The sequence below is a fragment of the Chanos chanos genome, chromosome 4, assembly GCF_902362185.1.
Source record: "Chanos chanos chromosome 4, fChaCha1.1, whole genome shotgun sequence".
NCBI classification, from domain to species: Eukaryota; Metazoa; Chordata; class Actinopteri; order Gonorynchiformes; family Chanidae; genus Chanos; species Chanos chanos.
The window spans coordinates 49,890,216-49,908,535 of NC_044498.1; the positions used below are offsets into that span (position 1 = coordinate 49,890,216).

The window sequence follows — 18,320 nt, forward strand, 5'->3', positions numbered from 1 at the left end:
AAAAAACCCTATTACCTCAACATTTGCTCATCCTAGGTGTCAAAAAAACCTCCACCCTTCCTCAGAGATAAGAATACACTGTACTATATATACTTCAAATTCCTTGCAGAAATCCATTCCAGAATATTCCATTCATCATTCTTTACACCGGACTGATAGTGACTTGTCTGGAGATGTGAAAACCTTTGGGCAGATTATCAAGATCCACACATAACCTGAACACAAATATGATTGTGGGTATATGTGTATGTGTGTGTTTGTGTGGGTGTGAGAGAGAGAGAATCCAGAATGCAAAACACTGGGCATAGGTCACAAATATCCTGGAAGAAATTCCATGTCTCAACCAGTTTCATGGAATATTTAGTTCCAAAATACCCCCCCCCCCCAAATTCTCCATTACATATGATCTCCAGAGATACACAAATTACTCACAACTTTTAATTTGAAAAAAATCGTGTATTTGACAGAGTTTCAGGTTATTAGCTCATATGCTTATACTGTTTGACACAAAGGTGATACCTTATTGGACAGACAAAAGAGCTTACTTGGTAAGCATCAAAATACCCATTCATTCATCAAGGCATCCATCAGAATTGTTCACACACAGAGAATTAAGCCTACCTATGGAACACTTTGGATGAAACATACAACATGTTTTGTTCTTGATCTTAACATTAAAATATTACTTAAAAACGATCTTTCCTAAACAAGCACCTCATTTCCAAAAAGAGTGAAAAAAAAAAAACATCCAAGTGTTTCAAAACATGAATTTCAAAAGACATTTCTGGTGTCCTCAATCAACTTGATGATCGTGCTATTAAAGTTGAAAGTCCTCAATTTTAAAATGTTAGGAGTAAATATATTAATAAATACACAGAAAATATGATTGCATACATAACTTAAGAATGACATTTGAGTCTTATGTGACCTCCCCGCAGTCAGATATGACAATCTTCTTTGTCGTCCCTCCGTCATGTAAACCGTAAGACTCCATTTTAGTGACAACGTCCATACCCTCCTTTACTTGGCCAAACACAACATGTTTCCCGTCTAACCTGAGAGAGAATAACACCAACATGAGGCACTTGAGGCGACAGAGATCCGAATCAAATACATGCAGTGCTCTCGACATACCATTCAGTTTTGGCAGTGCAGATGAAGAACTGTGATCCATTCGTGTTTGGCCCCGAGTTAGCCATGGATAGCACACCTTTGAAAAAGAATGGCTGAAAATTCAGATATCATTTCAAACAGTTCTTATTAAACAGTTGTGAGTGTGTTGACATTTTTATTAACTCATGCGTCAGCTGATACTTCTTATAAATTTTATTTTCCAGGAAGACTCAAGAGTTCCACAACAAAAACGACTACTTGAGGAGGAGTCTTGTATGAGGGCACACATCTGGATTAGCTAAGTTATGGCCCTCCACTTTAATTACAACCATACCAATATACAGTTCAAAACACAATCGGACCAACATGTCTATCAACAACTCATCAACAAGATTTGTTGGTTTAGGCCTCCCTCCCCAAATCCCCCTCCACGAAAAAGTGTACTCTGATACAGTGATGTTGACTCTCTCTGAAAGTAGGTCATTCACTGCAGCGTTACAAAATCTGTTCAACGCATATCAGTATACAATGTCGCCACCCTGTGGTGTTCAGTGATATTGAGTGCTGTAAATCAATTAGCGCGAGAGGCACAAAGTCCATTTTTCAGAGTTTTGAGGTTTCTACTGCTACTATTACTATAACTATTATTATTACTATTACTAGTAATAATAATAACATTACTATTACTATTACTATTATTATGATTATTATTATTAAGAGGAGGAAGAAGAAGAAGAAGAAGAAGAAGAAGAAGAAGAAGAAGAAGAAGCACCTGGTCCAGTATGTTTCAACTTGAAGTTTTCATCTCCAAATTTCTTTCCGTAAATGGATTTCCCGCCAGTCCCGTTGTGGTGGGTGAAATCTCCTCCCTGTTACCATGATAAAAAATGCATTTTATTTCAGAGGAAATGGCAAGGTTAACGATTATCTTGAAGGGCTTTTACATAAAACTATGGTTCATTTATAAACTCGCATTGACGTTTAAGAAGAATTGTATAAGAAACAAAAAGCACGTGGGGTTTAATTACACGGTTCTCAAATCAAATTACCTGGCACATAAACTCGGGGATGATCCGATGGAAGACTGAACCCTTGTAGCCGAAACCATGTTCCCCTGTACAAAGTGCCCTGAAGTTCTCTGAAGACCACAAAGGACGTAATGGAACTTCACCTCATTAGCACCTTATTAGAGTCGCAGTGAGCAAAGTAAGGATATATGCAGCCTACGTGTGTCTTACCTGCTGTTTTGGGGACAACGTCAGCGTTTAGCTGCAAGTAAAGGAAAAAACTGAATATTCTGTTCATTTGTGCAACTATATCTTGTATTTTCTAAGATTTCGGTCCAGCGTGAAGTGAACGGTCGCATGTATGGACAGGACATGCCAATGGGCCTGCATTTGATTAGCGTCTTCTCCTTGGTTTCAGTAACAGCAGTAATTATCAGAAATTCAAGTAATATTACGCACGCCTTTTCAGGCTCACTACTGCCACTTGCCAAAGGAGGTGTTTGTTTTTCCTTTCTGTTTATTTAGTGATAAATGAAGTGCACTTACCTCGATAATTATCCTACCAATCGCTTCGCCGTCGGCTGTAATATCCAAGTAAACGACTGGATTCTCACTTTGTCCAGAGGAAAATAATCTCTTTGTAGCGAGAGCAAGCGAAGAGTATTTCAAGCGATTTTTCATTTGCAACATTCTTGTTTGCACCTAAAAACTATCATGTGTCATGCAAGAACTCTCATGTTTTTCCCAGCCAGGTTGTGTATTTACGCTTTTTACGTCGATGTGACGTATGCACACAATGTCACAGTGTATCCAACAGCGACCTCTACCGGTAGGCTTTTCTTGCTTACACCAATATTTTCACGGTGTCAGTGAACTAAGTCTAGTACAATTTTATGTAATCTGTTTCAACGCTCTTTAACAGTACATGTTTTGACTGCAAACAGACGACAAAGGTTACGTGTTTCAGACAAAAATACATCCACACAACGTTGCACATATTTCATCTGAATACATATTTATTAGATAAATATTAGGATGTCACAGCATCTAACTACATACAGTTTTGCAAGACTAAAAATCACAATTAGTTTTTTTTTTCTGACCAGTTTAGAATATGAAATGATTGTACACATAATGTACAAGCAAAAAAGAACAACTGCCACTTTTGGCGCCAATGAGATTCAGATTGTACCTTTATCTGATCTTGATATCAAAATTGTACAAACTATTGATTTGGTTACAATCTTCTGGAACCACCCCTGGCCCCTCGTCCCTAACCTCCAAATTATTCCCCAAGATTTTCTTCATTATTTACTTATTTATTCATTTATTTATTTATTTTTTGTAGCACCTTATAAAGTACACAGGTAATGGAGCAGTACACATAAGCTAAATATTTCACAAAGGTAAACCAAATGTGTCTCTCTATTTTTTTTTTCCCCAATACCCCAGTCTGGAGGGAGATGGCATTTATTTTACATAAGTGAACAAAACTCTGAGAGGATCCACAGACGCTGACAAACACAGAATTCATGTCACCCAATTCGAGTCTGAAAGGAGGATGCAAGCTTTACAAATTCTAAAATACACAATGCATAATTCCCCTGGGGAAAATGAATACATTTCTGTTATCATTTCTCTATTTGTCATTTACATATGTACACGCATCTCTAAAGCTCCCCTAAGCCCGCCCCCCCTCCTTTCCCCGCCCCTTTCTCCACCCCTCCTTGTATCACATCACCGTGACTGAATGAGGGAAGGACCACACCTTTTCCCCAGTTCTAGTTTAAATCACCTTTCCTATTTTCTCCATAACCTGCATTTTTTTCTCACGGATGACCGTATAGCTACCGTACATGACCGCTCTAAAAACGTGGATAAAGCTCCGGTGTGAATGGGAGCCCCCTCCCCTCCAAAAACTTACAGACTTACAGTATATGCTTATACAAGTCTACAGACAACTGAAGGAATTACTAATACATGGCAGTGCATCAATGTCTCTACCAAAAAAAAAAAAAGATAAAAGGATTAAATGGTTGAGTCATCAACCAGCTCCAGATGTATGTTAAACCGCAAACTGTTTCCGACCGTTCATTCAAAATGGTCAAAAAAGGGCATTTCACAATGGAGTGGGGAAAGAAAACAAAACAAAAACTGAACGAAACAAAAAAAAAAAAACGGGAAATATTTGTGAAAAAGGGGGTAACAGAATTCACTTTAATATATGCTTCGTTTTTAAATTGCCAGCTCACTAAGCAAGACTGAAGCTCAGCCGCCATTCAGACAGAATCTGTGAAACCACGAGTCAGTCAACTGGGGATCAGGAGAAAACCCAAACCTGCAGTCAACAGATGGGGTCCAGCGGAACCTCGGCTTAAGCACAACCATCTCTTTCATATTTTAAGAAAGGCCGATGACTGATTTCATCATTTTCTTTGTTTTTTTTTTTTTTTTATGAGCTAAACAGGATGACAGGGCCATGGTTAAATTCATCACATGAACGTGTAACAAATGAGTATATATGTGATATTCACGTTGGAGATGCATTATAAGACATGACTCGCAGGAGTATTCATCGGCACGAGAGGATAAACAAATCTTTTCCATCCGTGAAAACGATGAAAAGTGGTTCATCTATGACCACGGTCAGTATATTAATTATCATTTCATATGCATACTACTGGGCGAAAAAGAATAAATCCAGCTAAGATCTTCAGCCATCATTTTCAGTAAATAAGGGAGATATAAAACCCACTTCACTGACTCTGCGATACTTTGGTAAAATGAGGCCATTTGTGGACAGATGCACAAATGTGCTTTTGCAGTGATTTTACAAAAGAGTAATAATAATAATAATAATAATAATAACAACAATAATAAAAATAATAACAATAATAATATTAATAATAATAATAACAACAATTATTAGATGAGCAATAAATGGTGTATAACAAACACAATCCTTTACATACGTTTATGTTTAAAATGCTGAATGAAAATGTGACGGAAGGGAAAATAACAGCTAAAAACAGCTCATTCAAAACAAACAAACAAACAAACAAACAAACAAAAAACGTTCAGTCTGGACTTGCTTCCATCTCTAAAAAAAAAAAACAATCAAAGGGGACAATTGGCACCTCTGGGAAGGCTGGGGAGCAGACGTTAAAATTCACACGTTACTCTTTAGTGGGATTCCTCGTAGAACCAAGAGACCTCTATACTTGGGTTCAGCTGTAAAAACAATCCATCAGAATCTTATCTACTGTACTGCTGTCGGAATCCTGTTTCCAGATACTGAGAATGTATCATTGTATCAAGCTCCTCAGAGATTAGCTAAAGAGCGGGCAGGTACTGTTTTGGTCATAGCTAAGTTTACATTATCAAGTCTACTGACATGTTCATGTGCATATCTTGCATGGGGGTGGGGGGGGGGTGGGGGATATGTGTGATAAAAAAAAAACTCTTTTGTTATTCCTGTATTATCTTTTGTTTTGCTTTCAGCGTTGCTGAACACGGTGGACATGTGTCGTTAGTAAAACAACAACGAACAAGAGTATTGACCTCACAGGGGTATTCATTTTCACGCATGTCTACACAATGACGCGGCTTCAGGAATCTACATGACGACGAGAGTGGAGAAACCGTGAGGGTTTGACAACTGAAGGACCATGTCTCCCTCCTCCCATGTGTCTCTTATAAAGGAGCAGAAGACGACTTGGGTGCAAATCCTCCATGTGTGATTGTGTTGCCAAGGTAACCGTGCTCGACTCCTTCCTTTTTCCGCTTGGTGAAATACGTTGTGCTTTTTTTTTTTTTTTTTTTTTCTTTTCCAATGGGACTTTCGATAGACAAACAGCGCAAACATCCAACTGGGAATATCAACTAGGATTCAGGAAGCCACGGTGGTAAAGCTTGGAAGAACAAAGCTTAAAAATGGGACAAACACACAGACCAGTACAGGAAGATTTTCTTTTCTGTTCAGGTCTCTTTTTTTTCCACAATAAAAAGAAATTCAGATAAAAAAAATGCTACAACACTTTCCTAGTGAGAACACGCACGCACAGTTCTGTGTGACGTATATATATATATATATATATATATATATATATATATATATATATGTGTGTGTGTGTGTGTATATATATATATACACACACATAAGAACTGATCATAGCTGCACAGTTAGGTGGTTTGTTTCATATTTGTATTCAAAGACAGCACTCTAGTGCCGACAAACATGGCTGCCGTACGTGTGTGTGGAAAAGGATGCTCATAAAAGAGTGAGATATTTACAAGAGGACGAGGCAGAGTGAAGAGAGGGAGAGAGACAAGAGAGAGAGAGAGAGAGAGAGAGAGAGAGAGAGTACGTCTCCCGTGTTTGTGAAGTCGAGTCATCGCTCAGTTTGCCTGTGCAACTCCTGAACGCTCCCTGCACATTAGTTGCGGTCTGATTGGGAGTCAGTTGTTCTCAAAAAGAGAGAGCAGGTCATCGTTGCTGTTGCTAGGCAGGTCAGGGGGATCCAGGTAGGACAGTAACTCGTCCGGATTGGCCAGCTCTGGCAGAAGCTGCGGAAGAGAACAGGAACAGCGTTAACTCACGGTGGACGCTGGACACGCGTCTCAGATACATGAAAGCACAAACCGAACTTGTGTCACAGAGCGCTGTTTTTGGGTAAACTGATGCTGTGACACAAGGCTAAGTTTACTCGCTGTGTTCCGGATTAGAGGTGTGATGATAGAGAAGGGTCACAGTTTTGGATTGATTCATGATTCGGTAGGCTCAGATTCAGTAGGTTCAGATTCGGTAGGCTCAGATTCGGTAGGCTCAGATTCGGTAGGCTCAGATTCGGTAGATTCAGATTCGGTAAGCTCAGATTCGCTAGGTTCAGATTCGGTAGGCTCAGATTCAGTAGTTTCAGATTTGGTAGGCTCAGATTCGGTAGGCTCAGATTCGGTAGGCTCAGATTCGGTAGGTTCAGATTCAGTAGGTTCAGATTCGGTAGGTTCAGAAATGAAAAATATAAATTTGCTCTTTGGCTGTCTCGGAGGCGCTGGCTGAGAAATGATAACTGGCCGTACTTTGTGAGAGCGAAACTACCCACCAGAATGAGAATTTTGAAACAACATTCAGTATGTGGGTTTGGAACGGTTGCTCGGCTTGTATTTCACTTAATGTGACTGTCAGATGTAAAATATATCACGACTGGTTTAAATGTTTTACGCAGTTTATTAACCTCTTACCTACTGAAAAACTCACTGAACGGTTCAGCATAACTACATTTTATAGCACCAGCCCCTACTACATGTGAACCTATCAATTAGTTGAAGCTGTCAGGTCAGACCAGGGAAGATCTAACAGTGAATCCACTGAGAAGCAGTTGTATGCGACAAGCATAATGTTGATATGATCACATGGCAGGAACTCACATCCAGGGAAGGCTCTGGCATATCCCCGGGGCCTTGACCTCCCGCCTGGCCCTCTGCAGCCGGGTTAAAGGTCATGTCTGCGTGAGGGTGGCTGTTAGTGCCGGGTTGCTGGGGGGGCGGTGCTTGGCGTGGGGGCTGAGAGGATGGGGGGCCGGCGTGATGTAACGACTGTGCTGATTGGCTGTTGGGGTGGGGCGGGGCATGCATGCCAGGCTGCATGGAAGCGTGGGACTGATCAGAGCCAACAGGATGTGGCATCTGGAAAAAAGCAGGGCAGACAGGAAGTAAGGTCATATACATAGAACAGAGAACATCAAACAACTCACATTCTACATGAGAACAACAGGTGAGTTCTAAACCAACACTATGCAATAAAACCAGTCACACACACGAAAAGGAGAGATGAACCTTCACGTGGACTTGAAACAAAACTGACTCGGAGACATATTCTGTCAACAAAAGGCAAGGTCTGCTCTCTGACAGCTCGTGTTTAAAACAAAAACAACCATCTCATTTGTTTAATATAAACATTACTCAGGTAACACAGAGAGGTTGTGGCCACGTCGCCGTGGCGACGGCTCAGGAGGGGGGTGCGGAGAGGGCTTACGGAGTCGGGAATGCCGTGAGGGAGCGGCTTGTCCGGGGTCATGAGGCTGTTGGGTCCGTCCGGGGGGTGGGACAACTGGGGCCCGTGCATGAAGTCATTCATGGGACCCCCCCCAGCTGGATTAGCGTGAGGGAAGTCAAAGTTTCCATGGCCCTGGTAACTGTTGCCTGGCACGCGAAAACACAGAGAAAAAAGCCGATGAGAAAGCATGACCTCACGACCACACAAACAGAAGAAAAGGAGAGAAACAGACAGCTGGGGCGAAGCGTCAAGCCTTTCAAAAAACCGTCCAGGCCGAACGGTCCCGTTGACTGTTACGACTACGACAAAGCCAAATCAAGCACAGAAACGAAGAAACGACTCCGCCGAAAGATGGAATGAATCGGCTATAAATCTGTTTTATAGAACAGATAGAAGACGAAGAGAGAGAGAGAGAGAAAAAAAAAAAAGAATTTTGGAGCCGCAGCGGCTGCTGACCTCTACCTTGGCCCCCATACTCTCCGGCGCTGCCTCCGTGCTGGGGGGGCAGAGATGTGTACGGGGACGGCCCCGGGCCCAGCTGGGCGATCATGTCCATTACGTTGGGCATGATCATCTGACTCGGACTCATGGTCTTAAAGCGTTTAGCCAGCGGCCCGTCTGGATCCTCCTTTATATGCATGTCTGACTTTATGGGAACCGGCCTCCAGCTACACGTTGGGTCGATGGTGACCTCCTCGAACTCCGAACTGTGAGGGAAAACAGAAATGCCGGCCTTAGATTAATCACATTGCACGGCGGAAGCCCATCAGACCCAAACAGAAGTACGGGCTGACACACCGGTCAACAATGACACACCAGTCATTAATACTGACTAAAGTGGAAAGAGCCACAGAACAGAGGTGAACCTGAGGGATATAAAAGGAGTTTATTTGAATTTTTATAAATCCTACGTTTCTGAGATCAGTGTCATTAAAAAGCAAGGAGAAGTTTTAATAAAACAGCTCAGACTTACTTTTGGATGGCATTGAGAATTCCCCACATGTACTGATCCACCTCCAGACCCTCCAATAACGCCGTTTTACTGGGGGAAAAAAAGCAGGAATTCCACATGAAAAACATGACCTGAACGAACAAGAACTTCAAAACGTAGTCCAAAATGAAACCGACCAACACTGAGGTTTGCTTCATATGATGAACCTCAAACAACCTCACACTCAGACACACTTATGACCTGTTGAGTGTTGGGTGTTGAGTGTTGAGTGTTGGGTGTAGGGTGTTAAGTGTTGAGTGTTGGGTGTTGAGTGTTGAGTGCTGGGTGTTGGGTGTTGAGTGTTGAGTGTTGAGTGCTGGGTGTTGAGTGTTGAGTGTTGGGTGTTGAGTGTTGGGTGTTGAGTGTTGGGTGTTGAGTGTTGAGTGCTGGGTGTTGGGTGTTGGGTGTTGGGTGTTGAGTGTTGAGTGTTGGGTGTTGGGTGTTGGGTGTTGAGTGCTGGGTGTTGGGTGTTGAGTGTTGGGTGTTGAGTGTTGGGTGTTGAGTGTTACGTACTTGCACACAGGACAGCGCCACGTCCCTCTCTCACAGTTCAGCTGTAGATAGGACTCCAGGTCAAAACACTGTGGACAAGAACCCACAGAGGTATGAATTTTAATAAACCAGTCAATAAAAGCGTGGGATGAAAATAAAGGAAAAAACACACGCACACACGCACACGTACACGCACACGCACACATAAATGGTTCTGAAGGAGCAGAAGGACCACAGGTACTGGAGCCAAATTTGTAAAGGTCACCTGCAACATGTCTGTTTGTCAGGCCATTAATAACGAAGCCAGTTGTTGCGGAGTGAACAAACCGTTTGGGATGGAAATAATGGGGTTGGCTGGCGTCGCATTAGCCCTGCCATCTGGACTTGTTTGCCATGCCCGCTGTGCCACCCACCTGTACGTGTTTGCAGTCGTGACCTCGGGCGGGGAGCTGGATCCGACGGAAGGTGATGGGACACTTGAGGGACACCTTGATGGCTGTCTGCTCCACTCCGTCTTCTCCGTTTAGTGTGGCGTTCCCAGAGGACGCCGCTACACTGCTGAAATTCCTCTTAACTGAAGAGACAGAGACAGAGAGAAAGAGACAGTGACAGAGAGAGAGAGAGGGGGAGAGAGAGAGGGAGAGACAGAGAGAGAGAGAGAGAGAGAGAATAAGGGAACTGCATGGTAGAAGAGTCTTCTGTCTCACGCAAACATGACTGACAAGCTTTCTGAATCTAAAAGCGAACAAACAGTGAGTCATTTGGATAGCGAACGGTGAGAGTGGATGGTGAGAACCTGGCAGAGTTTGTAAGATTATTAATAATTCAATACAGTTCTGTTTCCCCTCTTCCAATTATTTATCTTCACCTACAGAAATTCCAGTTATTCCTTGTGTATATCAAAGCAAAGGGAAGTTCTGACACTCTGATTACTGACAGGTGCAGTATACGGACTAGGCCGTGAGAGCTGAACTCACTTTTGGTGATGCAGTGTTCCGCTGGCAGGAGCCTCTTTTTCAGGAGACCCTGCAGAACCGACCTCACCGACGGCCTGTGAACCAGCTGCAGCACAAACAAATGCGACTGCAACAGGAGAGAGAGAGAGACACACCCTTCATCACAAAAAAAAACATCCTCAAAACACCAACTGCAACAGGTGAGAGAGAGAGACACACCCTTCAACACAAAAAAACATCCTCACAACACCAGGTTTTTATTATACTGAAAATCCTCCTAAGGGGGATAATGACTTTAACCTAACACACCATGTCTGAGGCAGAAGAGAACAGCATAACATATGTTGTATTACCATGTTAAACACTGACACATGAAGGCTTATACATGTTCTAAGGTTATAATAGAGAGCCAGGCAGTTTTGGACAGCTTAACTATCATAATGAGAGAGATCTGGGCTGACCGAAGGATTTGGATTGGATTTATACCAGTTGGACTGGATTTATACCAGTGCATCACGTTTAATTACACGACGGCAAACTTTATAGGTGTAAGGTTTCACCCTAATCATGGTTCGGTTTGATCCTTGGGTTTTTTTTGGGCCACGGTTCAGTTTGTATCATGGTTTGGCTTTAAAGAAAACGGAATGGCCGACTGAGAAGTGAAGTAGTGTAGTGTAGAATACTCACACAACAGCAGGCTGTGACGGTGATCTGAATGGTGTTTCTCCCTGGCTGACAGACATGCTTTAGGTGAAGAGGTTTGTGGGATGTTTTGTTGTCCCCTCTCTCGATGGTGAGCGGAGTGGCGTTGACGCTGACCTGGACTGACGCCGGCCAGTTGGTGTTCATCTGTCTGTCCTCATGATGGTAACACTTAAACTGCAGCTCCAAGTCAGACCTGACGTCCCACCCATACACAGATCCGTCAAACACATAACCACAGCACATAACTCATACACATCAAACAACTGGCACAGTTTGAGAACGCTAGATATTCAATGCTCTCCTAAATTTCTAGACCTGCCATGCTAAGAGATTGGTGAAATACAGTACCCTGAAGAGACAAGTGATGGTTTAGGGTTTGGATACTAGTTTTCCTGGAAAGCAGAAGAGCAGCTGCTTCTGGTATTATCAAGATTATAGTTCAGCATTATACATAATGTGGAGTCTTAAGAGTTTGTACACCGCATTATGATATAAAAGCGTCTGCTAAATGAATAAATGCAGTTTTAAATGCCTTAAGTCCTGGAGCCTCGCTCAGGGCGGGTGATGGTGATACGCACCTCCACATGAGGGTCTGATGGACGGAGGGCCGCAGGTGGAAGACGTGGTTACTGACTGCCAGGTTGTGCTCCAGCCGAAAAGGCTCCAGTACCACTCCGTCCCGGACCGGGAAAGTCAACCGCAGTTCCTCATTGGGATTGGCTGGACGGGTAAGAGAGAGCGTATTAGCTTTCCGTTCCTTAACGCACGACGTGATTTAAGCCCAGTCTTCGATTTCTTTTTTTGTCTGTCTTTTTTTTTTCTTGGTTTTAACCGCTTATGGAATGAATGAAGGACTCTATTTTCAGAAGCCATACCTCTCCTTTCACTAATCTATTATAAATGAACTCCTTATGGGTATGAAAAATGTATGAAGTGAAGATAAATGAGCTATGGGGACGTGTTGAGAGAGGTGCCTCGTTTAAGACAGGTTTATTTCTGAAACAGCAGTGCTGGACGTCTACAGACAGTTTCGAACGTTTCGGCGACAGCGAGGGCCTTGATGGCCATATGCGGGTTCGTCATTGCGAGACTCACCAGGAGGAGGTGGCAGCGAGGTCATGTTTGGTTTCATGTCCGGGGGAAACGGTGGCTTGACGTCCTGATTGGGCGACAGGTAGGGGGGGATACTGCTGCCCGGGGTCATGGGGGGCGTGGGATTCCCAGGGACGGGTGAGTGGGGATAGTTCACAACCTGCCGAGGAGGCTACACCACAGCACCCAAAACACACCAAAAAAAACCATCTCTAACAATCATCAAAAACACTTGACATGTACCTTACAAATGCACAAACCCTGATACTGACACACAAACACACACAACCTCGTCTTACATTAAAACTGACATTTCTTTAGTTAACAGACACTCACATTTATTTATTTAGCAGATGTCTTTAATCATACAACAACATGGCAGATGTCAGTAACAGGGATGAGAGAGCAGTACTTACCCCATTGCCTTGATTATAGGAATATCCACCTCCAGAGAAATTATTATTCTGTCCATTAAATGGCTCTTGCTGGAAGAAAGATGAAAGGAAGATCGTCACGTATGTGTCACTGAGAACGAACCCCTCATTAAGAAGACTGTTATCAAAAGCCTGTGTTTAATATTACGTGAAACGTGACTAAGAGTTGAAGCCTGCCCATCAAACGGACCTTATAGTACTGGCCCATGTTCACTCCTCCGGGCGGGTACTGGCCGGAGCCCTGCTGCCCGGGCATCCGCTGGCCTGGGTAGTTGGGTGAGGGTAAGGCTCTGGAGGCATTAGGGCTGGAATACTGTCCTTGCTGATTGGAAAACTGACCGTTCGGCCCAAACTGCTGGCCTCCATAGTTTGGCTGAAAAGAACGGACAGAATTCAGTTGATTAAAAAAAGAAAAAGAAAAAGAAAAAGAAACACGCCCAACCACAATGAAAAGATCTAAATCAAAATGACAGTTATTAGCGAAAACTGAACAGCTTCATTCCAAAACCACCAAGGGGACGAGTATGAGAAATATTTGTCTAAGAATATGAATTTGATAACTTAATTACTCAGCTGTGATGGACTACTTCAGCCGCGTGCGAACTATGTAGCCGCAGCTGAAATAGTTCCGTGGTTAAAATCAAACAGATGTTTGACGCTGGAGACGGACATTTGGCGATTTACAATGGCAAACGTTTTTCTCGCCCACAGAAGCGGCCCCTGGGAAACATCAGCGCGCGAACCTAAATCATAAACCGCCGACAATCAACTGGCATGTGTTCTCTTAGGTCTGTGTCTGCATTTACCTCTCCAGGGTAGGGTCTCTTTGTACCCTGCATGGGCATGGACTGGGGTCTGGGTCCAGGGTAACCTTGCTGGGGCATCCTCTGGCCAAAGGGACCCATGCCCGGGGCTCTGGGTTGGCTCATGCCCATGGGAGGTCCGCTCATGTTGGCGCTGTTCATACCCGCGCCCATGCCAGCTGGGTTCATGCCCCCTGCCATGGATGGGGGGCCGCGGGGCCCCCCCTGGTTGATGAACTGGTTGTTATAGCCCTGTGTGGGTCCCATTTGGAAAGAGGAACACATCTGTGAAGAAATGGAGAGGAAAATAGGCCCGTTAAACACAGCACCATTAGCGTGCAGAGTCCACATTAGGGAAAAGAACAAACTTCTATTCCATTTCACACGCAAAGCCAAAATATGCTCGATTTATTGTATCCACTGAAATCTACTGAAATTTCATGAAGTCTGAGTGCCACACAGTAAAAAAAAAAAAACAAAACAAAAAATCCTCTCTCTTATTACAATAACATTCATTTGTTCTATTCCTTTTCATTTATTTTTGTAAGGATAAAAGGAAACACATTTTCTTTGTACACCTCTGAGCTCGATACAGGGCATGTGATCAATATAGAATCCTAAGAATCTCCGCCTGGTCCTTAGGTACCCGACCTCTGACCTCGATACGGGGCATGTGATCATTACAGAACGGATGTTTCCTAATCTCTCCACCTGGTCCTTACATACCTGCCCGTACTGGTTCATGTCCTTGTTCTGGGTCTCCTGCAGGGCGGCCACCGTGGCGGTGGCGGTTGCCGTTGCCGTGGCAGCGGCGGCGGCGACCGCGGCCGCGGCGGCTGCGGCGGCCGGCTGCGTAAAGTCGGAGGGGGGTCGAGTGTGAGGCGGCATGCCTATCCCGCCGGGAGCGTTTGGGCCTCCTGGGTAACTACACGCAACACAGAGACATCGCTTTCAATCTGAACGGCAAAGGTCAAAGACCCAGAACGATCAACAGTCATCGCACTGGAATCGTTTTTTATTAGACTGAACACAAATGTCACTGAGTGTTTAACAGAGCTCTAGATTTTAACTGGAGTTTTTTTTTTGTTTTTTTTTTTCCCTGCACTCGTTTGCTTGGCACGTTTTAGAAGATGACATTACCACGTTGGAGAAGAGTGTTGGAAAACAAATGCGCTTGACCTAACTGTTGGCTTTGTGTTTCATACAAATATCAAATATCACTAATGGAAGATTGTTTGTTATAAAAGTTCATAAAACCTCTGGTGCATTCAAAGATTTCGTCCCCTCTCTCTCTCTCTCTCTCTGTGCCTGAGCGTCTCTCTCTCTCTCTCTCTCTCTCTCTCACTCTGGCTCGTCTGGAGAAAAAAACCAGCAGTGAGTCTGGTTTCTGTAGACTCACCTCCCACTGAAACCTCCACCTCCAGGGTGCCCAGGTCTCCCATACATCCCTGGCTGCATGTAGGCCTGGTTGGAGCCGCCTTTGGCTGAGAACTGCTGCTGTTGGCCAGGGAACTGAGGTGAGTTCATCCCCGGATTGTTGGCGGGCATGCCAGACCCCATAGAGTTTCCTCCAGGGTTCATGGGGTTGTTGGTATTGGCCATGGGGTTGCCCAAAACCTGATCCAAAGGAAACTAGTTGCATTACAAAAGCCGATTTGTAAATATGATCTTTCCATTCCAAAAAAACAAAAAACAAACAAACAAAAAAAAACCATTTTAAACATCGTGCAAACTCACATATGGTAACGCCATTCTTTTGATCGAGAGACAGCATACAGTGTGACCGGCGTGTCTCACCTGACTTTGTGTCGTGTTGGTCACCCCCCACACCGTGGTCACCACGGATAAGGACCCTGGCGCTTGATTGGTGTTCTGTTGCCAAGGAACAGAGTCATATGGAAAAGACCCATCCCTGAAACAACAACAACAACAAAAATCAAACAATAAGATGACATCATTGAGTAACAGTGAGAAATGTTTACTGGGAAAGTTCAAGGATCTAAGACGAACTGAGTCAAAACAAGCGTTCTAAGGAGAGGTTCTCGAGGCTAGGCTGGCTCTCAGGCTCTCTGAGGTGAGTAGCAATAACTCGACAGACGCAGGAGGGAATTCCCTACGGACTGGCCTTTATTTGCTTTCGTGTGCCGGCGGACTCCACCATGGAGACCTGGCTCTGACAGCCAATCAGGGGCTGAGTTCAGACGGAAAAGCACATAATGCTCCACTAAACGTGACGGTCCCCGTAAACCTGTTCACCCTCGGGACTGTATTTAGCTTGACAAAAGTACACAGGGTCCTTTTCACAAGAGGCTCTGAGGATGCACGGCGGCTGGAACAGCGACGCTGGCTGTGTGTGAGCACTGACCCGTGGGACAGCGAGGGCTTCATGGAGTTCATTGGCGCCTGCATGGGCACTTTGCCCTGGGGTTCGCTCTGTCGATTCTTCTGGTGCCGCAGCAGGAGCAGACGACCCAGCTCTTCGCACCAGGACGACAGCAGGGCTACAGAGAGAGAGACAGACAGACAGACGGAGACAGAGAGACAAAGAGAGAGAGACAGAAAGAGAGACAGAAAGAGGGAGAGAGAGAGAAGTGCCTTTAAGTACAGAACATCAAAGGACAGCAACTAAACAACTAATCAATAGCACATCAAAAGCTGATCCTAGACCAGCGGTTTAAAGTGTCATGTGTTTAAGTGTTTACTCCGGGCGCCTTGCTTTAAGCCCTGCAGTGTTCAGCTACAGTTTGCTCCTGCATTAAAAAAAAACAAAAAAAACAACAACATTTCAATGTGGCAGCTGTTACGCTGCAACATGAGACAATCTGAGCTTTTAAAAACACACACACACAGTCTGGAATGTTTATTTGGAAGCAGACAAATATGAAGATGGAGCGCGATGTTTGTGACAAAGACAGCCATGCTCAAATAAACCAACTGAAGTAAATGATCTTCAAAAATCCAAAACGACGCGTTTGCAAAATGAGCAACGGAGGGCTGTTTGTATTTATTCACATTATAACGTGCAGTTTCGCCCCTTTGCCACTAGGAGGCAGTACAGCCCGTATGTTCAGTCAGCCAGCAGGGGGAATTAGGTAACAGTCAGTCAGCATGCCTCTCACAGGATCATATGCTTTTCATCTGCAGTGTATTGTAAGCAGTGATCCAACTACAAAAGACTGCTCTTCCCCTCTCATAGTGGGAGGATGAAAAGGAGAGACGGAAAGAGAGACAGAGAGAGAGAAAGCCAGAGAGAAGATGAGAATCAGTGTGAAAGAGAGAGAATCAGGCCTGTGATGTACACTGCCAGCTCTTCTCTCCTGCGGGCGGGGGGTGACAAACAAGCCTCTCGTCGCGGTGTCGACGCTGGGGGGGGGGGGGTGGCGCAAGGCCAGGTCACTCACCGCACTGTCACCCACCCCCCCCCCCAAAACCCCACTTACCCCCACCTTACAGACACACTCTGGCCAAGCAGAGACACTCAAAAATGCCACGACAGGAGAATTACCTTAAGTGCTGTCTTTTTAGGAGAGGCCACCTCTCTCTCTCTCTTTCTCTCTCTGTCTCTCTCGCTCTCTCTCAATCTCTGTCTCTCTCATTATTCAGAATACAGTTCTCCCTAACATTCCTCTGTGCTTCAAAAGAGAGACAGAAAATCACAAAAAGTGAGAGAGAGATTGTGGGGGTGGGGGGGGGGGGAGGGGCAAAAGCCATAAATTGGTGCTCTGGTGCATAGCACCTCTGTCTATCTCACCCATCAAACAGACTGTGTGAGGGACCCTATCAGACATTCCCTTTCTCTAAGACAAGTTCATACCATGGAACAACAGTCTCCTGTCTCTTCTACACAGCCCTCCACAGAGACACTAGGCATTGCAGTTATTTGAACACAGGGTGGGGGGTGTTAAGAGGCTTTTTCTCCTTGTCAGGGAGACTGCAGTTGGTGCTTGGCTGAGGCTGTGTCCTCTCTCTCTCTCTCTCTCTCTCTCTCTCTGTGTGTGCGGCGGAGAGAGACAGACGTCTGCCTTGGCTCTTTCCTCCTCACTATCGATCAGCGCGTAATGGCTAATCAGAGCATTCAGCTGTCTGCACTGCCCTTAATGCTGGCTGAATGTAAACCAGCAGAAATGTGTCCGACAAATGGACAAAACTACCTACACACACTCTCTCTCTCTCTCTCTCTCTCTCTCTCTCTCTCTCACACACACACACACACACACACCCCTCACATTTTTATGTAGGCTTCCTTTTTTGTTAATGCTGTCAGATGTTATTCAGTTTATAAAGCCACAACTTATTATACAAATTGCACATAACATATCACACCTACTGTGAATGTGTATCATTCATACGAATGTGCCTGTGTGTGTGTGTGTGCGCGCGTGTGTGTGTGTGTGTGCGTGCACGTGTGCATTTACACACATGCTGTTTTTTCAATTAAGCCCATTTATTTCAGTGTGGCTCTCTTACACGGGAACCAAACGAGTTTTTCATTATTCCGCTGCTCACTGACTCATTTTTTTCTGGCAGGTTCCAACACAACAATTACCTCCTGAAACAGGGAACACAGCGGTAAACATATCAAAGAGAGCCGTTTGAAAGGGACCGGCGCTCACCTCTCTCTCTCTCACTCTCTCTCTCTCAGCGACAGGCGCAAGAGCCATCACAGTGGGTT

At 44.5% G+C, this 18,320-nt stretch overlaps 2 protein-coding genes across 2 annotated transcripts in view; both read right to left on the reverse strand.

Moving 5' to 3' along the window:
- Positions 1 to 452: 452 nt before the first annotated feature.
- ppifa (peptidylprolyl isomerase Fa) lies at positions 453 to 2,856 on the reverse strand. The gene is made up of 6 exons (XM_030770356.1): positions 2,667 to 2,856; positions 2,352 to 2,382; positions 2,163 to 2,251; positions 1,886 to 1,982; positions 1,135 to 1,210; positions 453 to 1,055 (listed from the first exon to the last, which is right to left on the reverse strand). The coding sequence occupies exons 1-6, from the start codon at positions 2,808 to 2,810 to the stop codon at positions 920 to 922; spliced, it is 573 nt and encodes a 190-aa protein (XP_030626216.1). The 5' UTR covers positions 2,811 to 2,856; the 3' UTR covers positions 453 to 919.
- A 3,686-nt stretch (positions 2,857 to 6,542) lies between these two features.
- Positions 6,543 to 18,320, reverse strand: part of zmiz1a (zinc finger, MIZ-type containing 1a) — a 37,908-nt gene continuing 26,130 nt past the window's right edge. Inside the window, exons 4-21 of the mRNA XM_030770355.1 lie at positions 16,014 to 16,149; positions 15,446 to 15,560; positions 15,048 to 15,265; positions 14,375 to 14,573; positions 13,652 to 13,933; positions 13,036 to 13,218; positions 12,819 to 12,896; positions 12,415 to 12,583; positions 11,898 to 12,039; positions 11,302 to 11,512; positions 10,636 to 10,741; positions 10,072 to 10,232; positions 9,680 to 9,747; positions 9,149 to 9,217; positions 8,638 to 8,882; positions 8,155 to 8,321; positions 7,548 to 7,805; positions 6,543 to 6,686 (exon numbers count right to left, since the gene is read on the reverse strand). Coding sequence (XP_030626215.1) covers positions 6,579 to 6,686; positions 7,548 to 7,805; positions 8,155 to 8,321; positions 8,638 to 8,882; positions 9,149 to 9,217; positions 9,680 to 9,747; positions 10,072 to 10,232; positions 10,636 to 10,741; positions 11,302 to 11,512; positions 11,898 to 12,039; positions 12,415 to 12,583; positions 12,819 to 12,896; positions 13,036 to 13,218; positions 13,652 to 13,933; positions 14,375 to 14,573; positions 15,048 to 15,265; positions 15,446 to 15,560; positions 16,014 to 16,149 — 2,915 coding nt within the window. The 3' untranslated portion in view covers positions 6,543 to 6,578. The remainder of the gene's footprint in view (positions 6,687 to 7,547; positions 7,806 to 8,154; positions 8,322 to 8,637; positions 8,883 to 9,148; positions 9,218 to 9,679; positions 9,748 to 10,071; positions 10,233 to 10,635; positions 10,742 to 11,301; positions 11,513 to 11,897; positions 12,040 to 12,414; positions 12,584 to 12,818; positions 12,897 to 13,035; positions 13,219 to 13,651; positions 13,934 to 14,374; positions 14,574 to 15,047; positions 15,266 to 15,445; positions 15,561 to 16,013; positions 16,150 to 18,320) is intronic.

Excerpts from the sequence above, each read along its gene's own strand:
- ppifa (XM_030770356.1), bottom strand. The coding sequence starts at position 2,810 with ATGTTGCAAATGAAAAATCGCTTGAAATACTCTTCGCTTGCTCTCGCT. Across the intron at positions 2,252-2,351 it reads CGTTGTCCCCAAAACAGCAG|AGAACTTCAGGGCACTTTGT; the intron begins GTAAGACACACG and ends TGTGGTCTTCAG. Across the intron at positions 1,056-1,134 it reads TGCACTGCCAAAACTGAATG|GTTAGACGGGAAACATGTTG; the intron begins GTATGTCGAGAG and ends ATTCTCTCTCAG.